The sequence below is a fragment of the Colius striatus genome, chromosome 15 (assembly GCF_028858725.1).
Source record: "Colius striatus isolate bColStr4 chromosome 15, bColStr4.1.hap1, whole genome shotgun sequence".
In the NCBI taxonomy this organism is placed as follows: Eukaryota; Metazoa; Chordata; class Aves; order Coliiformes; family Coliidae; genus Colius; species Colius striatus.
Window position 1 is genome coordinate 16,902,001 of NC_084773.1, and position 26,135 is coordinate 16,928,135.

The following is a 26,135-nucleotide window of genomic DNA, read 5'->3' on the forward strand; positions in this document are numbered from 1 at the left end:
TCTAAGGTAAAAAAGGAGGAAAAAAAGCACTGTAAATGGTAATGAATTTTCATCTTTTAAAATAATACAGCTCAGAGTTGAATTGAATGGAAGCAAAAAGACATGAGCTGTGCCAATACCAACACGGCCATGAAATTACAAGTGCCCATTAACAGACTTCTCAGCTCTGTAAAATGTTTCAGAGTAAATAAGCATTATGAGCACTGAAGGAAAACATAATTTCAAAGAAAAGCTTGTCAGTTAAGGTCAGTTTAATATCCACTCATGAATTTCAGAGTTTTCAAGTCTTTCTGATAAGCTTTTATGATTGAGTTACTTCTCTTATTCCATGCATATTGAAGCAGCAATTAAACTATGACACGAGATACAAAGGATCGTGTGCTCAATTCATCAACTCTTGTTCAGTCTCACACTTCTTGTTCCAATTGCAGTGCCATTGTTGCACTGAAATATCTCCAGATCTATCATGTCAAGATTATGCATGATGGAATTTGTAATAGCACCAAGGGATTTGTTTACAAAAACCAAATGTTCCTTTAATCTTTAAAACAAAATTATACTTGTGTTCCATCACAGAACAAAGAGATTTGAATGAAGACAACACTTTTAATAAATCAGTAATTACCTTGGGGAGTGGCAGCTGGCTCGTTTATGGCAACCTTAGCAAGCAGCTTCCTCCACACAGATTTTAAACTGTGCCCTTCTGATAGGTGGACTGTGGATATTTAAGTGTCCTGTAAGTGTGTTATACCATAGCCATCCCCAGTTCAGGGAAGAGAGTTTGTCCTGTGCTGTCTTTTCCCAGCAGACATAATTGCAACTAAACTGAACTACCTCCTAAAGAAATATGCAAGCTCTGTCTTTTGGTATCACTGTATATAAAGTGTCACACCACGTGCAAGTTCATAGTACCATCATTAGGACAAGAAAAATTCCCTTAGTTTATCTTTTCAGATAGAACCATCCCTATGACAAGAGCACAGGGCACCTGACCCTAGTTTGCAGCATGTTTATCGGTTGGTGGGGGTTTAAATAACATTCCACCAGCTGTAAATCAATCTGCCATAAATGTATTTCTGTAGCCGATGTGGTCTGAAAATAGTGGTACAGACACTAGCAAAGGGCTGCTCTCATCCTTTCCCAGAGCACCCTGGGTCACCCATGGGTTACACTCACATCACTTGACTCTGAAAATCGACCAGCCATATGGCAACAGGCAGCTAATGAAGGCTCTTGTTTTTCTGCATATGTATCCGTTGGGTAATAGATTTGTGCATATTTTATCAGGACACAACAGGTAGAATATTTCAGGGGAGAGGGAACACACTAAAAATGTGTTATGAGACATTTGGCCAAGCACAAATGAACTTCAACTACTTGAAAAATGTTTTAATCACTAGTCACGGGTCAGCTAGTCAGCTTTACTGCTATTAGACAGTACAAAGACATGGATGGTAGGTGTTTTGGACATCAGTAAGACCATACCAGCAGATGCTTGCAGTGGTGACACTGGGGAGAGTAAGAAAGTCCTTCCAGAGCCACATTGTGCCATTGTGAACACTCAACCCCATCCTCACGTGATAGGGTCAGTCTGTCTGAAGGGATGATGTCTCAAGCAAAGGTTCTCTTATAAAATTGCAGTAAAGTGATGGCTGAATCTGTATTTAGTTACTCAATGTATTGCTGAATCTGAGAACTTAACCCAGCAAGAATCTCTGTGGTGATGTTCAGACATTTTTAGGAGATTAGATTCTTACAACAAGCTCAAAACTGAAGAGTGTTTTGATTCAGTAATTTTCCAGCTCTGATTCTTATTCTCTTCCTATCCTTTTTAAGGGAAGAATAGCAGATGGCTTCATATACTTCACACCTCTTAGCAGTCTCTTTTTACAAAAATTGATATCCAGATTTTAGGAGAAACATCACCCTCTTACTGCTCACACCAATCTCTGGCCATTGTGCTTTTCAGTTCTTTTGCCACTCCTCCTGTCCTCACATATTTCCTTCAGCAGCAGGTATCCCCCTGACAGCTCTCACTATTACAGAGAGATACCTGAAACCTCAACCACATATTTCAGCATTTTCTAAGCTTAGAGATCCAGCCTTAGGTCTTTAAAGCCCAGAGACCTTAGTAATTGTCACAGACAACAACCATGACTATATAATAGTTTGCATTTAAAAATAAAAGAAGAAACCATTTTCACCTGGAAAAGCATGTACAAAGCTGAAAAATGAGGTTTTCATTGACTAATAACACATAATTACATGATGTGTTATTAAATTCTGTAGATGCAACGGAAGAATTTTCTGCATTTATTTACAGGAATCTTCTTTGTGAACTGGAAACAAGAAACAAATACTACACACTTTATGCCCAAGCAGCACACCAGAATTCAATTCCATAACTGATAACTACCAATATATTATGCATGCTTTGTTATGCCTTATAAATGCATTGCTGTTATATAATTTATTCATTTCCAGTGTTCTCATAGAGTGCTTTGCTGCTAAGCTATGTTTCTGGCACCTCATTCAGACAAAATTTCATAATAGACTTTCACTCTTCAGAGACCATCTTGCAGCTTTTCCCTTCCACCTCCCTAAACCATCCCTCCACAGAGCAGGGAATTCACGTCTGAGCAAACAGCAGCTTCTACAGACACCAGGTTTGGGCTGAAGTCTGCTAAAACTGAGGAGGATTTCTTTTATTCTTGTTTCTTTTGTTGCTACTGGATCAGACCTTAAACACAGATCATTGATTTCTAATTGGAAAACAGGCAATAATTGTTTCTCTTGGGTGCTCGCTTCTACTATCATGAGGGCCCAAGCCATAGCAATCATACCCTCATAGCAATCCTGTAACAGCAGCATCAGGACCACAGCAGCTCATCAGATAGACGTGTGTGTGTATATATATGACTTAGTGACCCTGCAGCCACCAAAGGAATAGCATTGCAAGGCCCCTCCCAAACCTCTGAGTACCTCCCTTACCGTCCTTTCAGAGCCTCGACTGTTCTCCCTCTACATCTCAACTCATTAGTTTACTTTCTAAATGAATTATTATTAATGAAGAATTAGCATTGCATGGAAAGAGTTTTCTTCTTTGATGGCACACTGCTCCTCAACCATGGTGTGAAACATGTGTGTGAATATTTATAAGCAGCTTCCTTTTGTCTTTCCAAAGATGTATAATTATGCTGCAGTTCTTTGGCGTTTCATTAATTATATAACAATAAGATGAAGCTTTCACTATGCTGTATAGAAGCAGTTCAAATAGGGTGTAAATAACCCTGCTACACTGCACAAATATTTCATTGGCCTGCTCTCAGCATTGTTCTACAACAAGGGATGGATTCAGTCCCAAACATCAGTAATAAATAGCAGCAATGCATCTCCCTATCCTCTAAAAGATCAATTTTCTCCATACAGATGGGAAGGAGATACTTGTTCACCTGTATTTATTTCAGCTCCCTGCATGTAAGTGTTTAATGTTTTCATTAGTCTCATTAGCACTCATTAGTGTCAGCAGGTTGCTCTCAAATGACCCACTGTCTTTGCAGTGAAGTTATGTCAAACACTAATAAACTCACAAGCATAAAACTATAAATAAAAGTGAGAGTGTTGATGCTTGCCTTAGATGTAGGTTGCTCTGCATGAATTCCAGAATTTCCAAGGAAAAACATAAGGATACACTTTTGGGGACACAAATGTATCACCTATTGATTATTTGGTCATTCCTTGTCCTTTCTGTCTGCCACAGATATCTGCAAAAAATCCTCTTTTGTAAGGCTCTGCTTCTCATTGCAAAAACTGAGTTTCCCAATAGACAAAGTTTCCAAAAAGGTACAGTGAGGGTTATATGTAATATAAACTGTGATCCATAACTGTCAGAGGAAAAACACCAAGCATTGTTCATGTCTGAGCTCAGTGGAAGGTGGAATAGTTTAAAAAGCTGATGTACAGGATGTCTGAGTGTAGGATTAGGAACCGAGATCAAGGGGTGAGAGATAGCTGCCAAGCATAATTCAACTGACTTGAGATCTGGTGTCATCTCTGGGAAGGAGGGCTACACCCTGTTGGCCTCCAAGCCTGACAGCTTCTGGTGGCTTCATGTTTTTACTGTCTTAAAATCTGAGACTTTGAAAAGATCTCCCCAGTTGAACTGTAGGGCCTAAGAAAAGCTTTGATTGCCTTTAATTGGTCTGTTCTCAGTGCTGCCAAGATCTGAGATCTACCTGACTCAGAAGATAATGATGCAAATTCCACTGTTCTCCTTAAAACCTGGATGTTTTCATCTGTGTACCTAGGTAACAAAACAGAGGTTTTTTTGCATCTGAACAGCTGTACACACTTCATAAATATATGCACCCATGGAAGTGAAGCAGTATGTTCACTCATCATGAAGGTGCCACCCATGAAACACTGTGCTCCTACTTCAGTCACGGAGGCCTCTCAGCCATATGTCTAAGCAACATTTGTTTCCAAAGGTGCAAAGAGAAGGACATCACAAAGCTGCAGTGTTCAACCCTCCCATGCTGAACAGCATTGGGGGCTGGCAATCTCTTTGCAAGATCTAAGCTACACAGTTGTTAGTCCAGGAGTGTCTGTGGGTTTAGCACATTTCAGTGTGGGTCAGTCATATGAGGTTAGAGAAAAAGAGATTTATAGCTTCATCTGTGTCTCTGTGAATTAGAGGGATGGACAGCAGTAGCAGCTGCAGATAACATCTTTGGGTGTTTCCTTGGGGTTTTGTGAGCATAAACTGATTCCAACTAGATGAAATATAAACCAAGACTTTAATTATAAACTCTGAAATGTCTTTAAATTAATTCCTGCACAGCAGGACATTTTCCAGAGAATGGTATGTTACAAGGCAGTCTGCTCATTCAAAGGTATTTTATGGGCTTGAAGCAGCTATGTGGGGTGATATGAATGGACTGAACATCTGTATTTGAGTGAGTGTGTAAGAAGCTTTGACAGACAGTTAGGCTTCATGTGTGCAACCATGAAATTAATTCCTGCCAAGAAAAACAAACCACTCGTGCACCAACTAGTCACAGTTTGCAAGGTTAGCTAAAGTTTATCAAAATCCCAAGACAAGAAAGGTCATTAAGATACAGTTCAGTTTATAGACAGATGCTAATTCCCAGGTAAGACACTTCATTAAGGTACACTCAAGGTTGTAAACACATATGCCAATTAAATGCAAACAAGATCCAAACACTGCCATCATTTACAATTATTTACAATGTTAAATATTTGGAAATTAAGTTACCCCTGGAAATAACATGGTTTCTATCAAATTCATCATGTTTCAACAAACTGTGGCTGCTGTTCAGTGTTACCTTACCTTCTATTTCTAGCTCTGACACTGATACTATGAAAGCTAAAAGTCTGCATGGGTTCAGATTTGTGGAAGGAAAAGCCAGCTGTAGGTATTGAAAGCAAAGCAGACACTGGTTATTCTGGAGTACCCTGAGCCACAAGTGCTGAAGACCTAGAGAATATTCTGAGGAAAACCCTCTTTCTGCTTGCCTTGCTCTTATACCTGTCCATAAAGATCAGGTTGGCCACTCACAAAGAAGCGCTGTTGGGCTGGGTGGTCCTTTGGCCTGGAGCAGTGTTGCTGTCATCACAGCATTCCCCACAGTCCCAGCATGACAGTAGACTAAAATCTGTTGTATAAAGCAGCAGTGCCCTATGTTAGAGAATATGGGATGGAAACCAAGTAATTAAATGTGCAATCCTTGCAACTCAATTTCAACTGTTTAGAAGGGACATTCTGCCCCTTAAATGCAGTGTTAGACCACTGAGATATTATTTACTTACATTTTTCATTATAACAGTTGTGAACATTGGGATTTTTCTGTCTTTTAGCTTCAATAGTGATTGGGAAATGGTGGTGTGAGATGGAGCCCTGCCTAGAAGGAGAGGAATGTAAGACGTTGCCTGATAATTCTGGATGGATGTGTGCAACTGGCAATAAAATCAAGACCACCAGAGTAAGTTTTCTTTCTGTCTGTATCCAGGAGTTCTTAATGGGGAATCACTAATGATTGCTTAGCCTTTTCCATCACCATGTCTACTGTCAATGTCTTAAAGTTCACTGCATACCTCCTAGAGAAAGTTCAGATGGATTCAGGCTGGACAGCTGGGTCCAGGGTTGATAACCAGCAGGTTGGAGCTGCTGAATTGCCAGGTCACTTTCTTACAGACATTATCACCTCAGAACAAAAACAACTAGTGCACATCACTGAGTCCCTTGCTGCTGGCTAAAGGGTAGAATATTAGATTGAAGGGATCTTCTGCATCCTACCTTCTTTCCTTGGGAGTTCCAGGCCAAATCTGTATTGGCAGCTGTATAGGTGCTCTGTAATATGAAATGGTGCTGAGCACTCAACTATCTGCATTTCAGGACTTACTTAAAAGCAGCTCTAGCCCCGTGCACCCATTAGTGACACACTCTTGAGATACTCAGGATTCAGAAAGGTGATGACAACTTTCACCAAGCATTGGTAGGAAAATGCAGAGAGAAAACTGCAAAGAGAGAGTGGGATTGAGCTGACCAAACTCCCACTATGAATTACCTTTGGGGGAAAAAAAGTGGTTTTCAAAATTAGATTCTAGCCTTGCTTTTGCATTGTGCAATTGTTTCACAGCCATTGCCTTAAAAGTGCCACCTCTACCTCTATTCAACAACTCTAATTGAATTATTTTCATACCACAATTGAATTTCTTTCCTAGAAAATTACATGACTGTCAACTCAAAATCATTTTGTAAAGGAATAAATTTTGGTTTTCTTTAGAGTGGAAACTACTTTTTGAAAACTACTAAATGAAAAAAAGCAAATTTTCCAGATTGTCCTCGTTCTTTCAGAGGTTCTGCACACTCATACCTAGCTACCAGCCCATAAACAAAGTCATGATTTCCTGACTTCTTTCTTTTCCCACAATCCTAACACTAGTTAGGATTCCAGACATTTCTCATGTCTTCCAGGCCTTTTGTTGAGGGAGGAGATTTTACCCCCACTGCCCCCCTTGCCATCTGAATTAATTTCTTTCCCTCCATGTGATTTACCCCACTATGAATGATTTGTATTGCAACCCTAGTTTCTTGAACAGTGCCTTCTGGCATGGCTAATCTCACCCCCACATTAAATTACTAAGATACATATCAATTTAGGAGGTTTTCTGTGCAAAGGCAGGCAGTGGCCCTTGAAAACAAGATGCATATTATCTGTTTGTCATCTCCCAGAGCAAAGAAAAGCATGGAGGGAACTGTGATACCTTGGCTTGAATTCTTCCCGCAGTGTTGTTCTTGCTGCAAACCATTCTGCGCTCACAGCACATCTCTCCACCCTGAAACACCACTGGAAGATCCTGCCTTGCAGTGCAATTAAACAAACAAACAAACTTACTCCATGTCCTTTTTAGTGAGGCAACATTTTTGTCACTGAATTGGAGAATTAAAATGAAAGGAAAGGATATTAAAGGAGTAATAAGCAACACAAAGAAGTGTGTGATACTGTTGTTAAATTCAGTGCAGCCTGCCTGCAAATTATACAATTCAGGAATTGCATTTGGGGCTTTTTTTCCCTGTGAAATTGTTGTGCTCTTAACTCCCCCAACCCTCATCATCTAAACTGGTTTTAGGCGATAGCCTGCATCTAGAAGTGATTGCTAGAAATTTAGCAGCTTCATTAACACGCAGATGTATGGTCCAATCTATTCAGTATGCATTCTTGTATTTCATTTAAATTAAATACTTACAGAGTGAGTGCTCATAACTGAAAAATATTTCTTCATTTACCCACAGGAGTTATTTTAATTAGCTTCTGAGGGGACTACCTTATGGTGCTGCTTCCAGTAGAATTTTGCTTTGTTGCTTTAAAAATATCATTACAGAACCCAATTGACAAAGGCAACATGACATGACGGGTTTAGCAACTGTCTCTTGCATTTTCTAAGCAAAACTTCTACTTCCCAATCCCTGAAACTTTGCTTGAGTCCATGCTGCTGCGTCAAGCCTAGCCACATAAATATAAACTAATGGAAGCAATCAGATCCTGAAACAGGCTTTTTCTGTTTGTTTGTTTTGTCATTTCAGATGGCATCAGAGAAAGAGATTACACTATAATCTGTACTGACCCCAATCCAGGCTGCAAGATTGGGCCACGTGTGTCTAATTTATGTAGTTAAGGAAGTTGAGGAAGCAGAAGAAACAAGACAAATCAGTCAACATCCTAGATCTCGCTGTGGTGATAAGCCAAAAAGCTAGAGCAAGTCACCACAGGCTGTGAACTGTTTAAATAAAGGCTTTTCTTTACACTAAATACAGTTACATTAGGCAGCTGCTGCCCTGACAAGGAAAACACTCAGATTTATGACTCACAGAATTAAAACACCTATTAGTACATCCTTCAAAGCCCAGAATAAATCACATATAAGCCTGTGTATATATGTATATATATGAATACATCTAGATACATGATATATTTCATTTTGCACTAGAGGGTATTACTTAGCAGTTGGTTCTCAGATGTAGTTAATACTGATAGGTGTCAGAAGAAGGTGCACAACAGATCTAGGGAAGGCTTTGCTAGCACATCCTCTATTCCTCCCTTTTCATGTATTTATTCCTGTGTTTGGTCCTTTAGCACACTAATTAAGTTGTGAAAGCCAAAGAGGTAAAGCTCTCAATTGATTTGTTGTCTATCGGTGGTCAGAGCAGGTGACAAACGCTGGAAGGAAACCATTTTGTAACAGTTTTTGGAACAGTTTCAAAGGGGGTTTTTAACCCCTATTCACTCCTCTCTTGTTTTTTAAGAACATAAGTGTCAATGTTTTCCTTAAAAACATGGGACTCTTGGAGCTGTACTAGGACCTGGCTGGAGATCATATCACTGCATTTCAGCAGAGCAACCAGCACAAGGGGAAATGCAAGAGCACAGTCTCAGTCTGAGTGCTGGGAGACGGTGCCCATAAGGGCACATAAATGCCTGTAAGAACCAGAGCTGCTGAAAGACAGGAAAGCATAGCTCTTCATGCATCCCGTGTTTTGTTCCTTCCTATCTGAGAGTGAGAGTCACTCACAAGCTCTTGACAGTGGATTGGTGTCTACCCCACCTGGCATCCACATACCACCCCTTTAAATACTTTGACGAGCTGTTTTCCTACTTATACTGTGGAAGATGGAAATTAAGGAGTTTGAGTACTTAGTGCCTAGTAGAGCATCTCTCCAGCATCACAGCCTGTGCCCTCTGTTGCAGCTCACCCCTTTCCCGTTTTCTAGACTAACACTTGGTCTACCCTACATTTTGCCATCAGAGAAATGCAGGCCATGTTACAGTGTCCCCCTAAGCATCACATTTCTTACCTGCCACTGCTCACCTCATGCTGCAGCAAATAGCTCCTGAGGTGCTCACAGCCTCTTGGCAGAGTGATCCCTTGTCATGCCCTGTACCTACACCAACCACACAGATTCTTGAGGCAATGTAGAAATGAGAAAGGGATGTATTCATCTGCAAGAGAGAAAACACAGCTCGGTCACTTGTCAGTAGCAAAGCAGGAGAACAAAACACAAGAACTGGGGAAAGGAAGGAAATGGTAAATGAACCTAGCGTTTTCTTTTCTTTTTTAAGTTACCCAACTAGGTTAATATGTCACATGATTTCCAGACTAAGTTCTTCTTTAAAGCTGTGAGGAAACGTCTCTATTTCTGTGATAACAGTCCCTGTAATTAAGAGGTCAGTTCAAAGCAGTCAAGCACAAGATAGTAAATATCTCTTGCTAGAAGACTTACTGCTGCATTTCATCATATCACCCAGTGCTTAGCTAATAATTTGTAGCCCTGATTTAATGTCAGAGCCTGCTCGTATTCAAGTCAATTTGTTTCCTTGCTGACCTAGTCATCGAGCAAAGGGTCGGAGCCCTTGTGCTGTGCGTACCAGTGAGGGAAAGAAACAAAAGCCTCTCCTTGAGAGACCTATTTTTGCTTCTGGTTGGTCATTTTTATTTCAGCATCCTAAAAAACCCTCTGGGCGGTGGTGTTTCCTCTTGAAGCCATTAGTGTGCTCGCTCAGATCAATTATGGTGTTAGTCATAAAGAGCGATGGTTTCACGGTCTGGTGCAGGCTGTGTTATCTCACTCGAGGTGAGTAGAGGAAGTCAGGCAGACTTTCTGGTTTATTATAGAGCTACTCACTCCTCTCCTGCCCCTCTTTGGGTAAGTGGGTTGGTGGGATTCCAAATGAACCTGAAAGATGGAGCCAACCTGCATGTCCTTGTGTAGCAGAAGCTACTGGCATCACTCTGAGAGGGGAGGGTGGAAGGCTGGGGTTAGCATGGCTTCCGTCCTGGCATCTCCTGTGCCACCAGCCCAGGTTCATCTGGGATCTCCTAAAGCACGGGCTCAGGATCTGCCCCTTTCACATCCTTAAAACCCAATTAGCTCCATTAAAAAAGAACCCTTCCAAAAGACTGTGATTTAAACTCAGTCGTACCATGAGCAGGGCAAAGTGCCATGAAGCCTGGGCCTTTTCTTTCCTCTCATAGCATATTTTATATAACTGACTCCTTTGCACTTTCTTACTGCAGATCCACCCCAGGACCTAACAGAGCACCGGCTGCATGGAGACAGTGAAAGCCCTGCTGATTTATGAGGACAAAGTATTGAAAGTTTAAAACCATCTCAGCATTTCCAAGCCAAATGGATTTCTTATTTGCACTTTGACTGTTTACCAGATAACAACAGTGGCTTTACTGGGTGGAAGAAAGTATTCAGTGGAAATAAGGCCCCTGATTTTTGACAGCTGAAAATAAAAATGAAGAAAATGGTTCCTTTGCTAAAGTTTCCAAGATTGTGAAGTACAAACAACAGTATAAGTTTGGATCTACAATTTACTTTATACCAGTTAAAGTATATATATATAGAAATATATATATATTAATATATGATATTTTGAAATAAAAGCCTCAGTCTTCAAGAAATTGAATAGTACCACACTTTGCTGCAGCTGCTGTAAACTTTTGTTCTTTTTTGTAATGGTCTGCAAGATCTCTACCTGTTTCAGAGGGAAATGTGGCAGTGAAGAGGCAAAGCAAACCTGCTGCAGAACAAGGACACCTAAGAGCTACGTGAATCCTACCGATGTGGCATCCAGAGCATCCTGTTCCCTTCAGCAGAATTTCAAGGGCATTTGTTGTTCCACTTTGTGTTCTGGAGGCTTTTCCCCTTGTGCAATACTAGCATGCTGGCTTTGCTTCATTAACCATACTTGATTGATATATAACAATGATAATTCTATCCTCTTCCAAGAAAATATTTTTAGAGCTGATAGCTATTCCACCATGAAGAGATGGACAACTCCTGAGTGAAGTACAGTATGTATTAAAAGTTTATTTGGCAGATTTTGGTAGACTGTGAGCTCCCTTCTTATTAAAGATGTACTGTACATACAATGTCTTCAGACTTTGTATAGCTGGTAGAGACTACAGTAAAAACCCAGTAACCAACTGCAAAGCTTTGCATTGTTGGCTCACTAGATCTTTGTAACAACAGCAAAGCTGGTTCTTTCCAGATCAACATGTGAGAGAGCTTTTACATACCAGTTGGTTTTCATGAGCCCATTTGCAATTGGTCAACAAGTATTTCAGCTTAAGCAAATGCCTCTGTGGACACCTCGAATGCTCAGGCACACTCACACGCAAGGGACTGCTGTTTGTGTGCTCTTACCCCCCAGCACAGGCAGCAGAACAACCCAGATTTAAGGTTCCCTCATTTCAAGCCAACCTAATTCGCATTGAGAGCGTTTGCCATCAGCTAAAAGCGTACATGTGGGTAACTCCATGGCACAGCAAAAGCACAACAGCTTGTGGTAAACAAACTGTGTCTGAGCCCTGCTTTCATTTCAGGGATAGCTTCTTTCAGTTTCATTTTAGTCTGTTTCTTCCTAAGGTGAATTCAGCTGAGATGAGGTGCTTCCCAGCAAGGATGTGTCCACAAAGACACTGATTTCCTCACTGCGAGCAGTCCGAATTCACATTTCTAGCCGAGCTGTTGCTGTTCCCCATGCAGCCTGGCCCTTGCGTTGCTGAAGAAAGATCAGATCTGAGGGCTGAAATGTGCAAGCCTAGTTCACATTCCTAGGCACTTCTGTGAGCAGTCCAATTAATTTCAGGGGGTTTATTCGTGTGGAAAAGTATCTTGCTGTCACGCACAAGTTTGCACCATCTACCCTTCCATACGCCTAATTCTATCAAATCAAAGAGGAACAGGGAACTGTAAAACTTGCTCTGTCCAGTCCAGCTTCATTTCTTTAATATTTCCAATTTCCTTTCAGCCTGCTTACCTGTCTCTCACAGGACCCCTTTGGCCATGCTGATCACTTTTAATCCAATGCAGAGGAAGTTTTGCACTTCCTGACCTAGACTTGGTCAAAATTCTCCCACTAACTTTCTTTCTCCTTCAGGGCAATCCCTGATGTTCCAAGAGGCAGAAATTTGTCACTGTAATTACACTGTATATTAAGGCAGCTACATGACGTGTCACGCCATGCTCCATGCTGGCTTTCTGTGGTGGTCCTTGCCTGATGCTCACAGGGAAATGGATATGCTGTTTCCAAGTACTTCTATTATTTCCCCTTCAAAAAGATATCAGAGTGAAAAGTGTCCAGGGAATAAACCTGTTTTTCTTCTGTGCACAGAAGAACTAAATAGGAGCATGAGCATTCTAGCCAGTTGTAGGTCCTAGCACATGGAAACCAACCTCACTGGTGGCCCAGCTGGACAGGCCATGTATTTTCTAGCCACAGCCATCTGTCTAACATACAGAACATGCCCGGACCCCAGTCTATGCTTTAGATGTGATCTGCCTGGTCAATCCAGAGAGGACCACTGCCTACCTGACAGTGCAGTCCCAAAATGAGATCATCAAGACCAGCTCCAGGCTCACCTGCCACAAGTAAGGAGCAACTCCTACAAAAGAAATCCTTATCATTTCTTAACTTTACTAGAACAGCACTTTAAAAAACCCAGGACCCTCTAGAGCAAGGAAGTCTTTGGTGTACTAGGAGACAGACCCTGCCACCAGGAGATAAGCTGACTGAAAGCCACGTTACATTATCAGCCCTTTACCAGTAGGAACTGAGGCACACAAACAGCAACTCAAATGTCACGTTGGAGGGCTACGGAAAATCAAGAAGAAACTGAACTTTGGTTTCCTTATTCCCAGTCTAATAATACTCTGTAAGATAATCCACACATGGCAAACTAACCCAAGGCCTCTTGTACCTTTTGCCAAAGCCCACGGTATCACCATTGAGAAGTTTTGCCCCATAGCAGTGGCCCAGACCGTGAGCAGATAAAAATGCTTATGCCTGTGCCTATGAAATATGCCTGTTGAGATTGGGAAATATTAGACTTGCTAAAATGTAAGGAGGAAATGTTGTCATTACCATGGCAAAGTTTCATAGAGATGTTTATGAATTTTTCTTTGCCAGTAGGCAGCCTCAAATATCACCACAGCAAATCCAGTAAACATCTGCGTCTCTTTGAAGTTGTTGCAAAATCTGCTTACAAAGTGCAGCCCTGAGAAACTGCTGTTTTAATTAAAATGTTTTAGAGGGGAATTAAGGCCTTTGCAAAAATAATGACTAATCAAATGTGAAGTCAAATGAAGAGCTGGATGCAGCTAACCTTCATTGTTTCACTGAACCCAACTGAAAACAATAATAAAATAAATTCAACCAGCCTGGAGTCACAATGATCATGTATTTCAGTGATATGCACAGAAACACGGTGTGTAGGGGAAAGATGTCAGAGCTGCTTGTGTTGGCTGATGCAAACCCAATGCGTTCCAGTAGCCGAGTGGATGGGTCCCGCATCCTCATGAGAAAGTGAGAGCCATGTCATTCTCTGCACAATGCTAAAAGGTATTTACATCACTGGAAGAGAAAGTTTTCAAGTCCCTGCATTGTGGCAGAAGCCTAGACACTCACATGTCTAGAAAAATATTTGTAATTGCATTGAAGATAAACTTAAGATTTGTGTCAATGTTTCTTCTTCAGATGTGTGGAGCCAAGTTCTGTAAATCTGAACTGTACAAGTTGGACAAAAAATACTGATAAAAAAACAAGTAGCTGCAATCTGCCTCTTGGTTCAAAAAATCTAGATTAAGTGCTTCTGTCCAAAAGTCTCTGGTAATAAAGAGCTCAGTGTGGTATGACTTGATACTGCTTTGAATATGCTACATTATAGGTGAAGAAAAAAGACCCTTCCTATGGCCAACAACTACAAACAGCATCTTGTGCACCCAAACTTGGCACTACACAGAGAAAGGAATAGGAAAAATTGCTGATGGTGAGATAGTTTATGATGAGTGATGCTCTTATCTGACCTACTGAGTGACCATTAACAGAGTCTGCAGGTACTTTCAAGTGGTGTATTGCTTGTATATTTTCCTATTCTAATATGATTAGTTATGTTCATAACTCTTCATTTGCCACTTTTCTGTTTCACTGTATGGTCCAAATATAATTACAGATCATAGAGAAGCTGTGGAGGAGAGAAACACATCTTGGCTTGGCAAGCACATCCATTTCATCTGAACGTGGCAGTCTGCTTTTTCCCTCAGTGGGTGGATGAATATCGTGGCCTAAAATGAGCTTCTCTTTTATCAATACCTCAGTCACATGCCAGTAAGCAGGGTTTCGAGCTTGCCTGACAAAGCAATGGGTCATGCTGCTCTGCTCAGTATTCTATTTTTTTGTCAGAGAAAAATAGAAACACAGTCCACAAATAATCCTTCAGGTAGACAGGAGGAGATGCGTGTACAGGGCAGTTGGTTTAAGGCTGTCAACACTTTTTCTAGTTCACTGGTTTGAATTCAGATCATAGGCCCAACACATAGTTATAGTTTCTGCTCTTAAATGTCCACACAGTCAAAACACTTAACTTCACAAAAATGTATAGTTTATAAAACTGTGCTGCTCTGAGGAAAAGAAGCTGAATCCTCTGCTTTGCAGGTAGGAAACTGAGAGTCATAAGATGAGATTTCCTCAAGGTTAAACTAGGAAAAAGCTGCAGCAGAGCCAGCAGTAGGACTGAGGACACCTGGATTTGAGGTCATCATTGCAGATGGTTCATCTACACTTCACATCAGTGAAATTTCGCTGACAGCAGACCCTGTCTTATAGCTCAGGTCACAGGGAGTGGAATTAGGGTACCTGCAGACAAGTGTGGGCAATTGTCTGCAAGCACCAAGTGCTCAGAGCTTGTTTGCCTCCCTCAGCTGAGATTTTCAAACCACTGATGTGTGGAATACCACCACTAGATCTACTCCAACATCTGCTCCCACAGGGACACTGTAACACAGTCTTTTCCTAGGTTAGTTTCACAGCTGCTTAGGAGAAACTGCTTTGAGCCTTTCTGGTCAGAGTAGAGATGGGAAAAAGGCACAGAAATGGCTGAGATGGGCTGACACAAAGATGTAGCCAACAGTCCCTCCTTTGGAAGTCACAATTGCTCAGATGCCTGTCTGATAGAATGATATTCCCATCAAAGTTGAATTTGAGCAGAGAAGCACACATTCCATCACACCAGAAAGTGCCTGAACCAGTCAACAAGCAGCACAAATAACTTGTTCCCAACTTAAAAACATGAGCACCACTGCCAGGGGAGAGGATACTGCACAGGGTAGCTTAGTCAGAGGGGAAAAACGAGGAAATCACTTTCTTTTTGACAAATATTCATCTGTGGGCACACTTGGCCAATCTTTGATAAACCCTTTTTCTGTTGCTAGTCCCTATCACTCCTGAGTGCAGCTCAGAAATGTACAGACACATGGTTATGACCTCTTTTCATCCAACACTCGCTGTGAGATTACTTTTGTTTTCTCATCATGTGGCAATATGCTCAAATTTGTATGGCCAGAGACAATGTACATGTTTGAGCATCAGGTTATGGACCTGTTTCCCATTTCTTATCTGCTTTCTTTGTCAAATGGCTGTCTTGGACTCAGAAATGAGGGCTAGAGGCCTACCTAGATCTGAATCAAACTACCCATAACCTAAAATATTGCTCAGGGGAACATGCAATTACTTCCACCCACCTGTCATTGCTCTCCATTTCCTATTTCATTTCATTTTCATTTCATCTCATCCCCTCTCTTTCATACCACTTAATTATTTTCATCCATCTCTATTAGTCTTTTATCACCACTACTACCCCACAGGCTCAAGAAAAACAGCTGTCCTGTCAAGACCCAATTCAGGGAGCTGCTTTCCCAGTAGCACTGATTTATGTGATCTATCTTTTCCTTCTTCCTGTGTACATTGGAAGGTGAGATCCCGACCTCTCTGCTGCTGCTGTGCCAGCAGCTCCCTGTATTTGCACTGCCCACCCCAGCAATCCTCAGCTCAGGGCCACAGGGTGCACCTCAGGTGTGCCCTAGTATACAGAAGCAGATGCCACTCGTACTTGATTTGCAGCAAAGGAGTTAATTGTCAGTTCTTCACCTTCACTGAATTTGTCCTGTTTGTTGCTTCTCCTACAGTCTCATATACCTTGACCAGAACCAGGAACTCAGCACACTGACAGTTGAGGGATTGCCATTAGTTTATGCCTCTGCAACAGGAAAATTTATCACTATTGATTTGATCAGACTTTTCTTGGACTTGAAATGGAGAGCGAAGAACAGGCCAAGCTGCTGTTAAATGCACAATTTGGGCACAAGACACATTGAGGGGGATGGGTTGGCTCTTTTTTTTTTTCCTAGTGGTCTTTCACCTTTTTTTTCCTGAGAGACTCTGCTCTCTAGACTTGCACAGCCTGTGTTACATCTGATGTAAAGGAGTCCAGAGTTTTTACAAATCTGCCACCAAGTCCCTAAAGTCCCACAGACACTGACATAAGGCAGAGAACCAATTAAGGACTATCACAGGCTGAAGACAATGGTCTCTGTGTCCTTTCTCTGCTTCAATAAAATCTTCCCTGAAAGTATTTTTGAAACAAAACATCGACCTTCAGAGCATTCTGCAGCATGAAGAACCTCAATGCTGAATTAATGCTGAAGATCAGCTAAAAATCCTAAAAGGCAAAATGCACTTGGTTCTTGAATTCAAGCCCTTAGTCAAATCCTTCACTAGCTTTGCCTCTGGTGACTCTGATGGGTGATCTTGACACCCATTTAAGTCTTAGTAATGAATGTAAGCAGAGAAGACCACCTACCACAAAGGCATCACTGACTCTCAGTGCTACCTCCAGGCACTCTCCAGCTTTTCCTCAGTCCTGCCAATGGCAAGTTGAGCATTTAGCACTGAGTGCCTGCTACCAATGAGATCCACTGTAAGCAGATTTGTTGTATCTCCACCCACTTTCAGTGATCTAAATTTAGCCTGAATTTGCTGATGGGTACATGTGACAATGGCACTTATGACTTTGCAATGCAGTACAGTAGTCCAAATAAAGCTCTCCTACTGAGGAAAGCAGATAACCTCATTATAAATACCTGCTCTTTCAGCAGAGTTTGGTGGCCTATGTGTTCAAAGCTGCTCAAGAAGAATGATCAGTCTATGATGCTTTCCTTAAGCAGCTTGGCTGTCTTCCCCCATTATGTTTGGCCACTCGACCCTCAAAGACATGTAAGCTAAAGTAGCTACACTGCTAGCACAACAAAGTACCACCACAGTCTGGATGGGAACCTTCAAGCAGCAGCTTCAATGAATGCCTCGTTCCTTTGGCTTCATTTTCTTCTGACCTTGATTTCCAAGAACTGATGGGCTCAAAACAGCACAAACAGGTGGGAAACAACAGTGAAAAATGCCAGCAGCCCTAATTGATTCTGCTTTCTCCTGAGCTGGAATAGGGAAAAGACTCAGAAAAGCAAGAGTGAATTCTGCCACCCAAAGCCCTAAAACTCGTACAAGCCTACAGCGGCCTTTTCTGCCCAGCTGTGTTGCAATGTGATTACTGTAAGAATATCATGTTCTCTGATAGTTTTTCTACTCTCTCAGCACTGGATTTCTAAATATTATTATAGCCTATCTCCTTTCCAGCCCATCTCCACTCTGCCTTTGTCCTAAGCGAGAAAAGAATACTCTGCTTACACAAAAGCCTAATCTTTTACTTAACATACAAAGCAAGACAGATGATAAGAGCCCGTTAGTCTTATTCAGCAAAGCTAATCTCATCACTTGCTTCACTGTGGGATTATGAACAGGATTCCAAGCTATCCCCAGAACTGAAACATCTTTCTTGTATCCCATCTTTTTCTTTTTAACGTCAGACAACTTCGACTTGTTCTGAGCTGTAGCTCCTTTAACCCATCTCTAATTCTCTCATCTGAGTGGAATTGAGCAGAGATTTCAAAATGTTGTGCCTGATTCCACCATTTTTTTCCTATAGATGTTGTGCAATTTCCACCATGCAATGCTCTTTCCAGCAGTGTCTTGTTACACTCCACACCACTCCTGGACGATATAAAATGAAACAGTCAACTCTGAATTGGTAGTCCAGGCATTTACATCTTTTACTAATTCAAAAGCATGTTAGATGGTCTAATATTTAATGCTAGCCTTTATCACTTAGTCACTGACCTCAGCAGAGGGCACAGCAAAATTTCACCACCACCAGCCAGGTTGGCAGAAGAACAGGGATGGGAGAAAAACAGGAAAGACTTACCTAAACACAGAGACCAACCTGCTGCCTTGAAAGATTTTTCCAGACAGAAGTTACTGAGTTCACCCCAAAGGACTGACAAGGAAGGGTCTACAACTGTTTTCTGCCAAAGTACATTAGTTTCCTTCATAACTGGATTTGACCCACAGTATTTGCCAATTCATAATGTTGCTTTGCAGCCCCACTGCTGTGTTAAAAGTGTCTCTTTTCTTCCCCCAATAATTATTCATATTGTGCCTTTTGGGACTGATTGGTACATGTGATCTATGAGACCATGGAGTTAAAGACTGCTCTCAAAAGCTCTCCAATGTCCCACAGTGACTCTTCTCAACAATAACATCTTGACTGTGCATCTAGAAGCAACCTACAAAAATACAATGGTCTCACAATACACCCCTTCCTCCACCACAGAATAAAGCTGTGAAGGAAAATAAGGGCAGTGAGATTTCTTACAGTCACTGCTGTTCGAGAGCTAGGGGCAAAAGAAAGAAAAGCAGCCCAAAACTTTAAAAAAGGTTCAGTATACAGCTGTCATTGATGTCTAGTCCACATGTTCCACCCTTATTACACTTCTCACATCTACCTGGAGACTACAGTAACTCAACCCTAAGCACCTCCTGTACCTATATCATTCAAAGTCTGGACACTTGCAAAGGAGCCCCAAAAGCCAAGAAATGAGAGGCCACATGACATCACATGAAGTGAGAGCAGATCTGGTTCAGTGTGTTTCTGTCTCCAGGTTCCTTTTCTGCAGCTGCCCTTATGCTTTCAACAGAATTTGACCAGGAGACCTGAGAGAGTTCTTCTCCACAAATTGCTGTGAGACATGAAAGTCCTCTTCTGCCTGAATAATTGAGAGACTCATCTCTACCAACAGCCAGTCGCTTTCTGTAGTCCTCGTTAACCCACAGCAGCCCTATTTAAACTAATCTAATGAGTCCCTTGCAATCAAAGGCAGTAGTATGGGTAGGAGAACTGAAAAATGGGAGTTCACAACAGGTAAAGTTCTTGATCAAGATGAGGAGTTTTTTTCCAAATCAAACCCAAAGTTTGCATAACGAGGATTTCTGGGAAGTTTCAGTCTATTATACAGGAAAAGCTGTTGTTCATCACTAATTGACTCCATCCTTCTCAGACACTTTTTCACAGACACCAAGAATCAGGATTTCTGAGCACGTACAAGCCTGGCATTAAGTTAAATGAAAATTGAAGGACTGACCTGAAAGAAAAGATTACCAACCTTAACTTTCAATTTATCTGAACCTTACCTTGATTTAAGCCCAGGCTGCTCTGCTGAAATACGCAGTTTCCACCTGCAGCTCTCCATTTTCTTCACTGCTCTGCAACACACAGGCTAGACTGAGTGTAAAACAGTATTCATGTCAAATACCCTGCACACCTGAGTGGGAACTTTCCTCACCTGTTAGCACTAAGTTGCCCTGAGACACAGGTGAGCTCATCTAACAAAGCCCACCATCCACTAGTGTGAATGATTTCAGCTGTTCAGTTTTTACGTGGCATAGAGGCAAAAGAGGAGCAAATTGATGTTAAAACCAGCGTCTGGCGAGCAGAAGATCCACATCTCACAGATGACTTGGGTATAGAGCATGTACAATGGCTATGCTGATCATTTCCTTAGGATTTAGAGAAATGAGCAACTTTAGCTTTACAGACTTCATGGTTGCTTGATCTCACTACAGTAAACAGCTCCATATTTTTCCTTTTCATGTTTTATCCTGAAGCAACAGAGCATTACATTAATTGACTTGTCTTATTAATTCAATAAGCTGCTTCCAAGATGAAATGCTTAGCTATGCTTGCTTGTTTTTGGCACTTTTTGGTTGTTGGAAGAAAAGCTTTAAGGCTAGAATTGCTCTGATGTTTTCCACAGTTCACTGAATAATTTTATGCACTGCTGCAGATTTGCCACTTTTGGAATTACTGCAAACTGCTACTTTTTCATCATATTATAATTTAATTCACACTTTTAGTATGATAAGAAAACATTTAACAGTTTGCATATTAGAGAAGTGTATTTGTTCTGCCATAAAGTTGTGGTTAAGAATTCATTATAGGTGACTCCTTTCTAGGATTTATAATTTGGACATAAGATGCATTTAGAAGATTAAAGATGACATAGAAGCCGCCCCATTCAAATGAATTATATGCAAGAAAATTCAGGGAGAAAAAATTGACCTTGCTGTAAATATATAGCAAAAATAATTCACTGGCAACTTGAGACAAGATTGAGGGGTTTTTACCATTTCAGCAAGCTATTGGAGGGGAGGTGAATGTATTTTTAACTCCAAGAAACTTGAATCCCAATAAAGATATCCAACATTCCTTAAGGGGAAAATACATAACTCTGCGGATTCTTACACTTCAGCTTCTTTAGGAAACATGAACTGTGTGCTTGCCTTTGGTGGAAAAGATGATTGTCTGTGAACTGGGTGGAAATGAAACTTCTTTTATTTACAGAGTTTGTGAAGAAGCCTGGCCAAGAGCTGGCAATGCTCTTATCTTTGCACACTCTCCTTCCATCCCTTGCCTGACTCCAGGCTGTGCCCAGACGCTGTGTTTTGAAGCGAGGTAAAGCATGGTCTTGCCTGCACAGGGTACCTTGGAGTGACACAAAAATCATTCAGTTTGTTAATGTCACCCTTCAGCAGACATCACTGGTGTCCCTCAGCCTCTCCATGTCCCTTGGAGGGTCCTGCTACACCCTAGCTATTGCCCTAGAGGTAAAACTCTCTCTCCATTTTATTTCTTGGATATGGAGTGGAAGCTCACAGTGAAGCTCCTCCGGTGAGATCTCTTCAGGATAAGTGTGAATACCCTCCATCTCCTTTTAAGCTGAGGACCTCCAGCCTCGCTGATGAAGAAAGGAGTGAGTGAGCCCTCATCAGTGACTGTTTCTCAACCTGTAGGTAGTACAGTTCCCTAAATCCCTTCTCTGCTGCACAGCTCCCTCTCAGAGCCCCTTACAGAGCTCCTGGAGATGACAGCGCTTTGTTTAGCTGCTTCAAGGGTGATGGCCTGGGATCAGCTGCTGCAGGGAGCAAGGGCTGGACACAGAGTGAAAACTGGAGTGCTACAAAAAGGTCTCATTCCCTGGAGAACCAGGTCAGCTGTTTCTCCTCCTAGGGGTAGGAAGGCATGGCTGCAAAACCTGCTCTTCACATCCTCCCTCATCTTCAGCAGCAAAATTTTTTCTCCCAGCAACATGTCTGGCAGCTTTGTGCTCAGAAGTTGTGATGGCAGTTGGGGCAGTGACTCCCACCAGCCCTGCTGTGGGCTGGTGCCATGGGGGACAAACCTTCTCACCACAGAGCCAGGTACAATCAGTGCTGCAGCAAAACCAATGTGGTAATCACAAGACTTTGAGTCAAAATAAAGACTGTGTCTGCAGCGAGCTCCTGTTTCCACATGAATGTTACTGATCAGTTTTCTGGCCTTAAGGAAAGAAATTAAGACACAATTGATGCTCAGAGTGACCTGTAGGTGTTTGCACAGCGATTAATACCCACAGTTATGGTAATGCAGCTGGACACATAGCAATAGATCTCTTCCTTGAAACATTTTACCCTCACAGCCACTGGCTCTAACTCTTCATTATGTGTCCCCATACTCTTTGCATTTCAAAATTATCATACTAAGCAAAGCTCAATGCACTGTTTAAATGAGTAAAGAACATCTGGTAAGCTGAGACTGCTGGGACTCCATGGACAGATAAAGTTGTAGCACATTTCCTCTGTATATGGAAATGCATTGTAAATTAAATCTACAAATCGTCTGAAAAGGCACAGGTCAGAAAGAAGGTGGATAAATGCCATCATTTGTGCCAAGGTCAAATTCCATGCAGCTTAGCTGGAAGTCGGTGCATTTTCATGCATTCAGTCACAAAGCACTCTAGTGTTCACTCATTATTTTCAAGTATGATGGTTTCCTAGATGTGCTTGTGACATCATATTGTGGCCTCCACAAATTACGTGCCAAATAGATAATAAAACTGACAAATTTGTGACTATGACAATATTTCTCTCCCAAAACCTTTTTTTAATGTCATTTGCTTTAAAGAGATTTGGAATAATACTGAAATCTCAACCAGGAGCTGCCTGAGACTCTACCACTGCCTGCTGATCTACCTTAGCTAAAAACAAGAGAACAAGTTGTGCAGTTGGCCATCTGCCGTGAAACATAAATGTCTTGTAACAGCAATGAGCCGAGAGCCATGAACCACTTAGCCTGAGGGAGAGGATGTTTCACCAGGATAAGCAGCAAGGAAAGCCTGGAAGAGATGGGTGATGCTCCCTTTCAGCTCCAGCTGCTGCAGCACTGAGGGTCAGCTCTCCACAGCCTGCTGAATTCCTGCACAGCTCCTGCCATGTCACCTCTTCACCTTTGCCTTCGTGCAGAGAGATTAGAACCCTCAGGAGGACAAGAGCCACTTTTGTCAGTGTTACTCTGAGGGTCAGACATCCTCCATTTCCCACTGTGCCAGCAGACAGGGTTACTATATCTGGAGGTTATCACCACTTTCCTGCCAAAGGCAATATGCCTCCCTGGCATTCCTCTGGCACAATTTGTGTGACGTGGGTTAGGGAATACTGAAGTGCTTGCAGGGAGGGAGGAGAGACCAGTGGTGTGACTATAAGGTTTTGCAGGCCAGAGCTGCATCTGCAAGGCAGTGATGCCACGGAGGTGCCAGTCAATACCAATACCCATCCTATTGCCATTATTCCCACCCCACACCAGACCATGTGTTTGCAGGACATTTGCACACAGTAGGTTGTGCCTTTGCATTACAAAAGGGCAAAAAGCATCTGGGAAAGCACAGCCTACATCTCTGCAGGAAGTTTTGCTACCATTTCCTACCAAATCCCCAAAACAGCCTTAATGCCATGTATATCTGTACATCTGGAATTACTCTGTACCACCACAGCCCAAATGTCAAATGGGGTTAACATGAACCGGTAGGAGACTTCAAACTGCTTACTCTGGAACAGAGCTAATAACAAAAGACAAGCAGCTTTCAACACAAGGCAGGGTTGTCTCCTGTCACAACAGCTAAGTAGCATCATTGTAATACCCCATAGGGAAAAATTAAGAAAATGTCTCCCAGAAAAATCCCTGCTCCTATTCCTGTTTTGGGAACAAGCAGCAGGAACGAGACATCTTTCCCTTCTTGCTGTAATAATGGTACTAAGTACGAGTGCTAATTGTTTATTGGGTGATGCACAGAAAGAGGTTGAAAGGGGATAAATGAACCTTTGGATTTCTCCCTTCAAGAAACAGTTTAACCAGAGGTATGAATAAAAGGAGTGGCAGGACTGAATCTGCAGATGGCTCCAGTGTCAGGGAACATTTATCTGAAAGCCAATAAAAATGTGACAGGCTACTGTTTTCCCAATCCATATAACTTCATCTTGACGGGTGTTTTGAGACAATCATGGCTGTAGAAGGGCATAGCTTCTTTGCAGCACAGTGGTGGGCACCAGGAGAGCAGCAGTGTGGTCGTGGCATGTGCTCCCTCACAGCTGCCCCCACTGCCCCAGCTTCCTCCCCCTGCCATCCCCATTAGCCACATCAGCCTGCTGTTCATTTAGTCCGTCCTAATTTCAAGCAATATGATGAACAGTTCCACATTGGCTGCATCTCCCACACTTGTGATTTGGTAACCCATGGACATGTCCCACTCAAGCTTTTCTCCAAAGCTTCAAGTTGCTGCTGTGTCTGGGGACACATTTGTTTTAAGCCACAGCCCAAAATTCATCTAAGGATAATCCTCACTTTGTGCTCACAGATTTCTGGATTCCTGCCCCATCTCAGGATACCCTTTACCTCCCTGAAGAAGATGCAGCTCTGGAGCCTCTTTTTTTACCTACCAAACATGCAGATTTGAGATACCGATAACCAAAGTTTCCATCCCTTTGGACAGGGCTCAATGCACCTGAGGAGAAAGGAGAGCAAAGATGACCCATATCTGGACAAAACACATCTTCTGACCCAGGAAGGTCCTGACATTCATTCTGTACCAGATGAGGGCTACAAAGGATATTGGAGAATCACTCTGGCAGTTCTCTTCTATGAGATTATCTGACATAGCTGATATTAATCAATGCCCAAGGGCAAAGTGATTGGTATTAACCAAGCTACCCTTTCAATGCCATGACAAATAACTGCATCCTTTGTATATTCCTAGGACAAGGAAATAAAGCTAGAAACAAAGTGCTTAAAAACCTGCATTTGTCAGACTGATCTTGTTTAATTAAACAGGAAATTGCAGGGCAACTGAATCAATCTTTACAAAGAAAAGCTGTTTGTCTGTTTACAGAAGAGAAACTTGTGGTGATTTATCTTAAAGCATGTAATTGCCTAATGATTAATAGTGACCAGAGGTAGTCAGAGGGAGGAAATTAGGAACAGAAGTGACTTCTCTTGGTGCATGATTGAAGCATGGCAGAGCAATGTGCTGCTGCTGCCACAAAATGTCCTGGTTTACACCAGAATACTGCTCTTCTTTTTCTTGTTTCTTCTGTCGATACAGAAGTGATCTCCAGGTCTACAGATATGCTGAGTGATCGTTGGAGATTTGAGTTTTCCCTTTCTGCTCAGGTCAATAAATCGTCAGGTTTTTACCTTCACAGTTCTCATCTGGTCCCATGGCCTCTTTAACAAAGGACTGCTCAAAAATAGGTGTTGCCTACCTGGGCTTGAGACTTATTTTTCATTGCCTTGAGTTTAGGATAGATTTGGAGCTGCTGCAAGACATGATGAGTAGATGAAGCTCTCAAAAGCAGAACAGATCTAATGTGCTGACCTGCAGGCAACTTTGTCTGTCTGCAGGCTACCTGTGGCAACCTGCTCTTGTGCTGTTGCAGTGCACCAGGAACCAGAACATGCGGATGTGTGTGCATACACACATCTCTGTATGTGCTGGATAGTCCTAACTCTGCAAATATTTTCTTTATCACAGATACATCATGAAGAAGCCAGAAGCAGCTCTTACTGTCCTAAAAAACAGATAGGAATTAATACTTGAGGGACACAGCCTGCAGATAAATTTATCTTCTTGCTTAAAAGGGCAGCCTGTGCTTTCCATAACACAATCAAGGTCTTCTTGTGGCCATTCATCTCAGGATATCATCAAAAGTATAGATCACAGGTGACAGGATAGACAAATGAGCATGTCAGGGTTATTTTTTCATTATATTTATTTACTTGTGTGCTGAAGTATTCCACCCTGACAAAAGCAGTGTGAGCAGACAGTGGGATGATTTGGTTGTCCAGAGAACAATTTGTTCATGGATACTTTTCTAATAAAGCTGCTTTATTTTAATACTAGTGCAGCAGAACTTTCTGCTTTAGGGATCTTCACTACCTCACAAGGTCTCTTCATAAATTGCCACTCAGTTCTGTCATAGTCTATCAGGTCTGTGGTTTCCTGGAAATTACTGTTG

At 41.9% G+C, this 26,135-nt stretch overlaps 1 protein-coding gene across 1 annotated transcript in view; it reads left to right on the plus strand.

The window, feature by feature from the left end:
• TAFA1 (TAFA chemokine like family member 1) overlaps nt 1-10,614 on the plus strand; it is a 211,570-nt gene extending 200,956 nt beyond the window's left edge. The window contains exons 3-4 of the mRNA XM_062008547.1: nt 5,878-6,002; nt 10,597-10,614. Of these exons, the coding sequence (XP_061864531.1) occupies nt 5,878-6,002; nt 10,597-10,614 (143 nt within the window). The remainder of the gene's footprint in view (nt 1-5,877; nt 6,003-10,596) is intronic.
• Nucleotides 10,615-26,135: the final 15,521 nt, after the last annotated feature.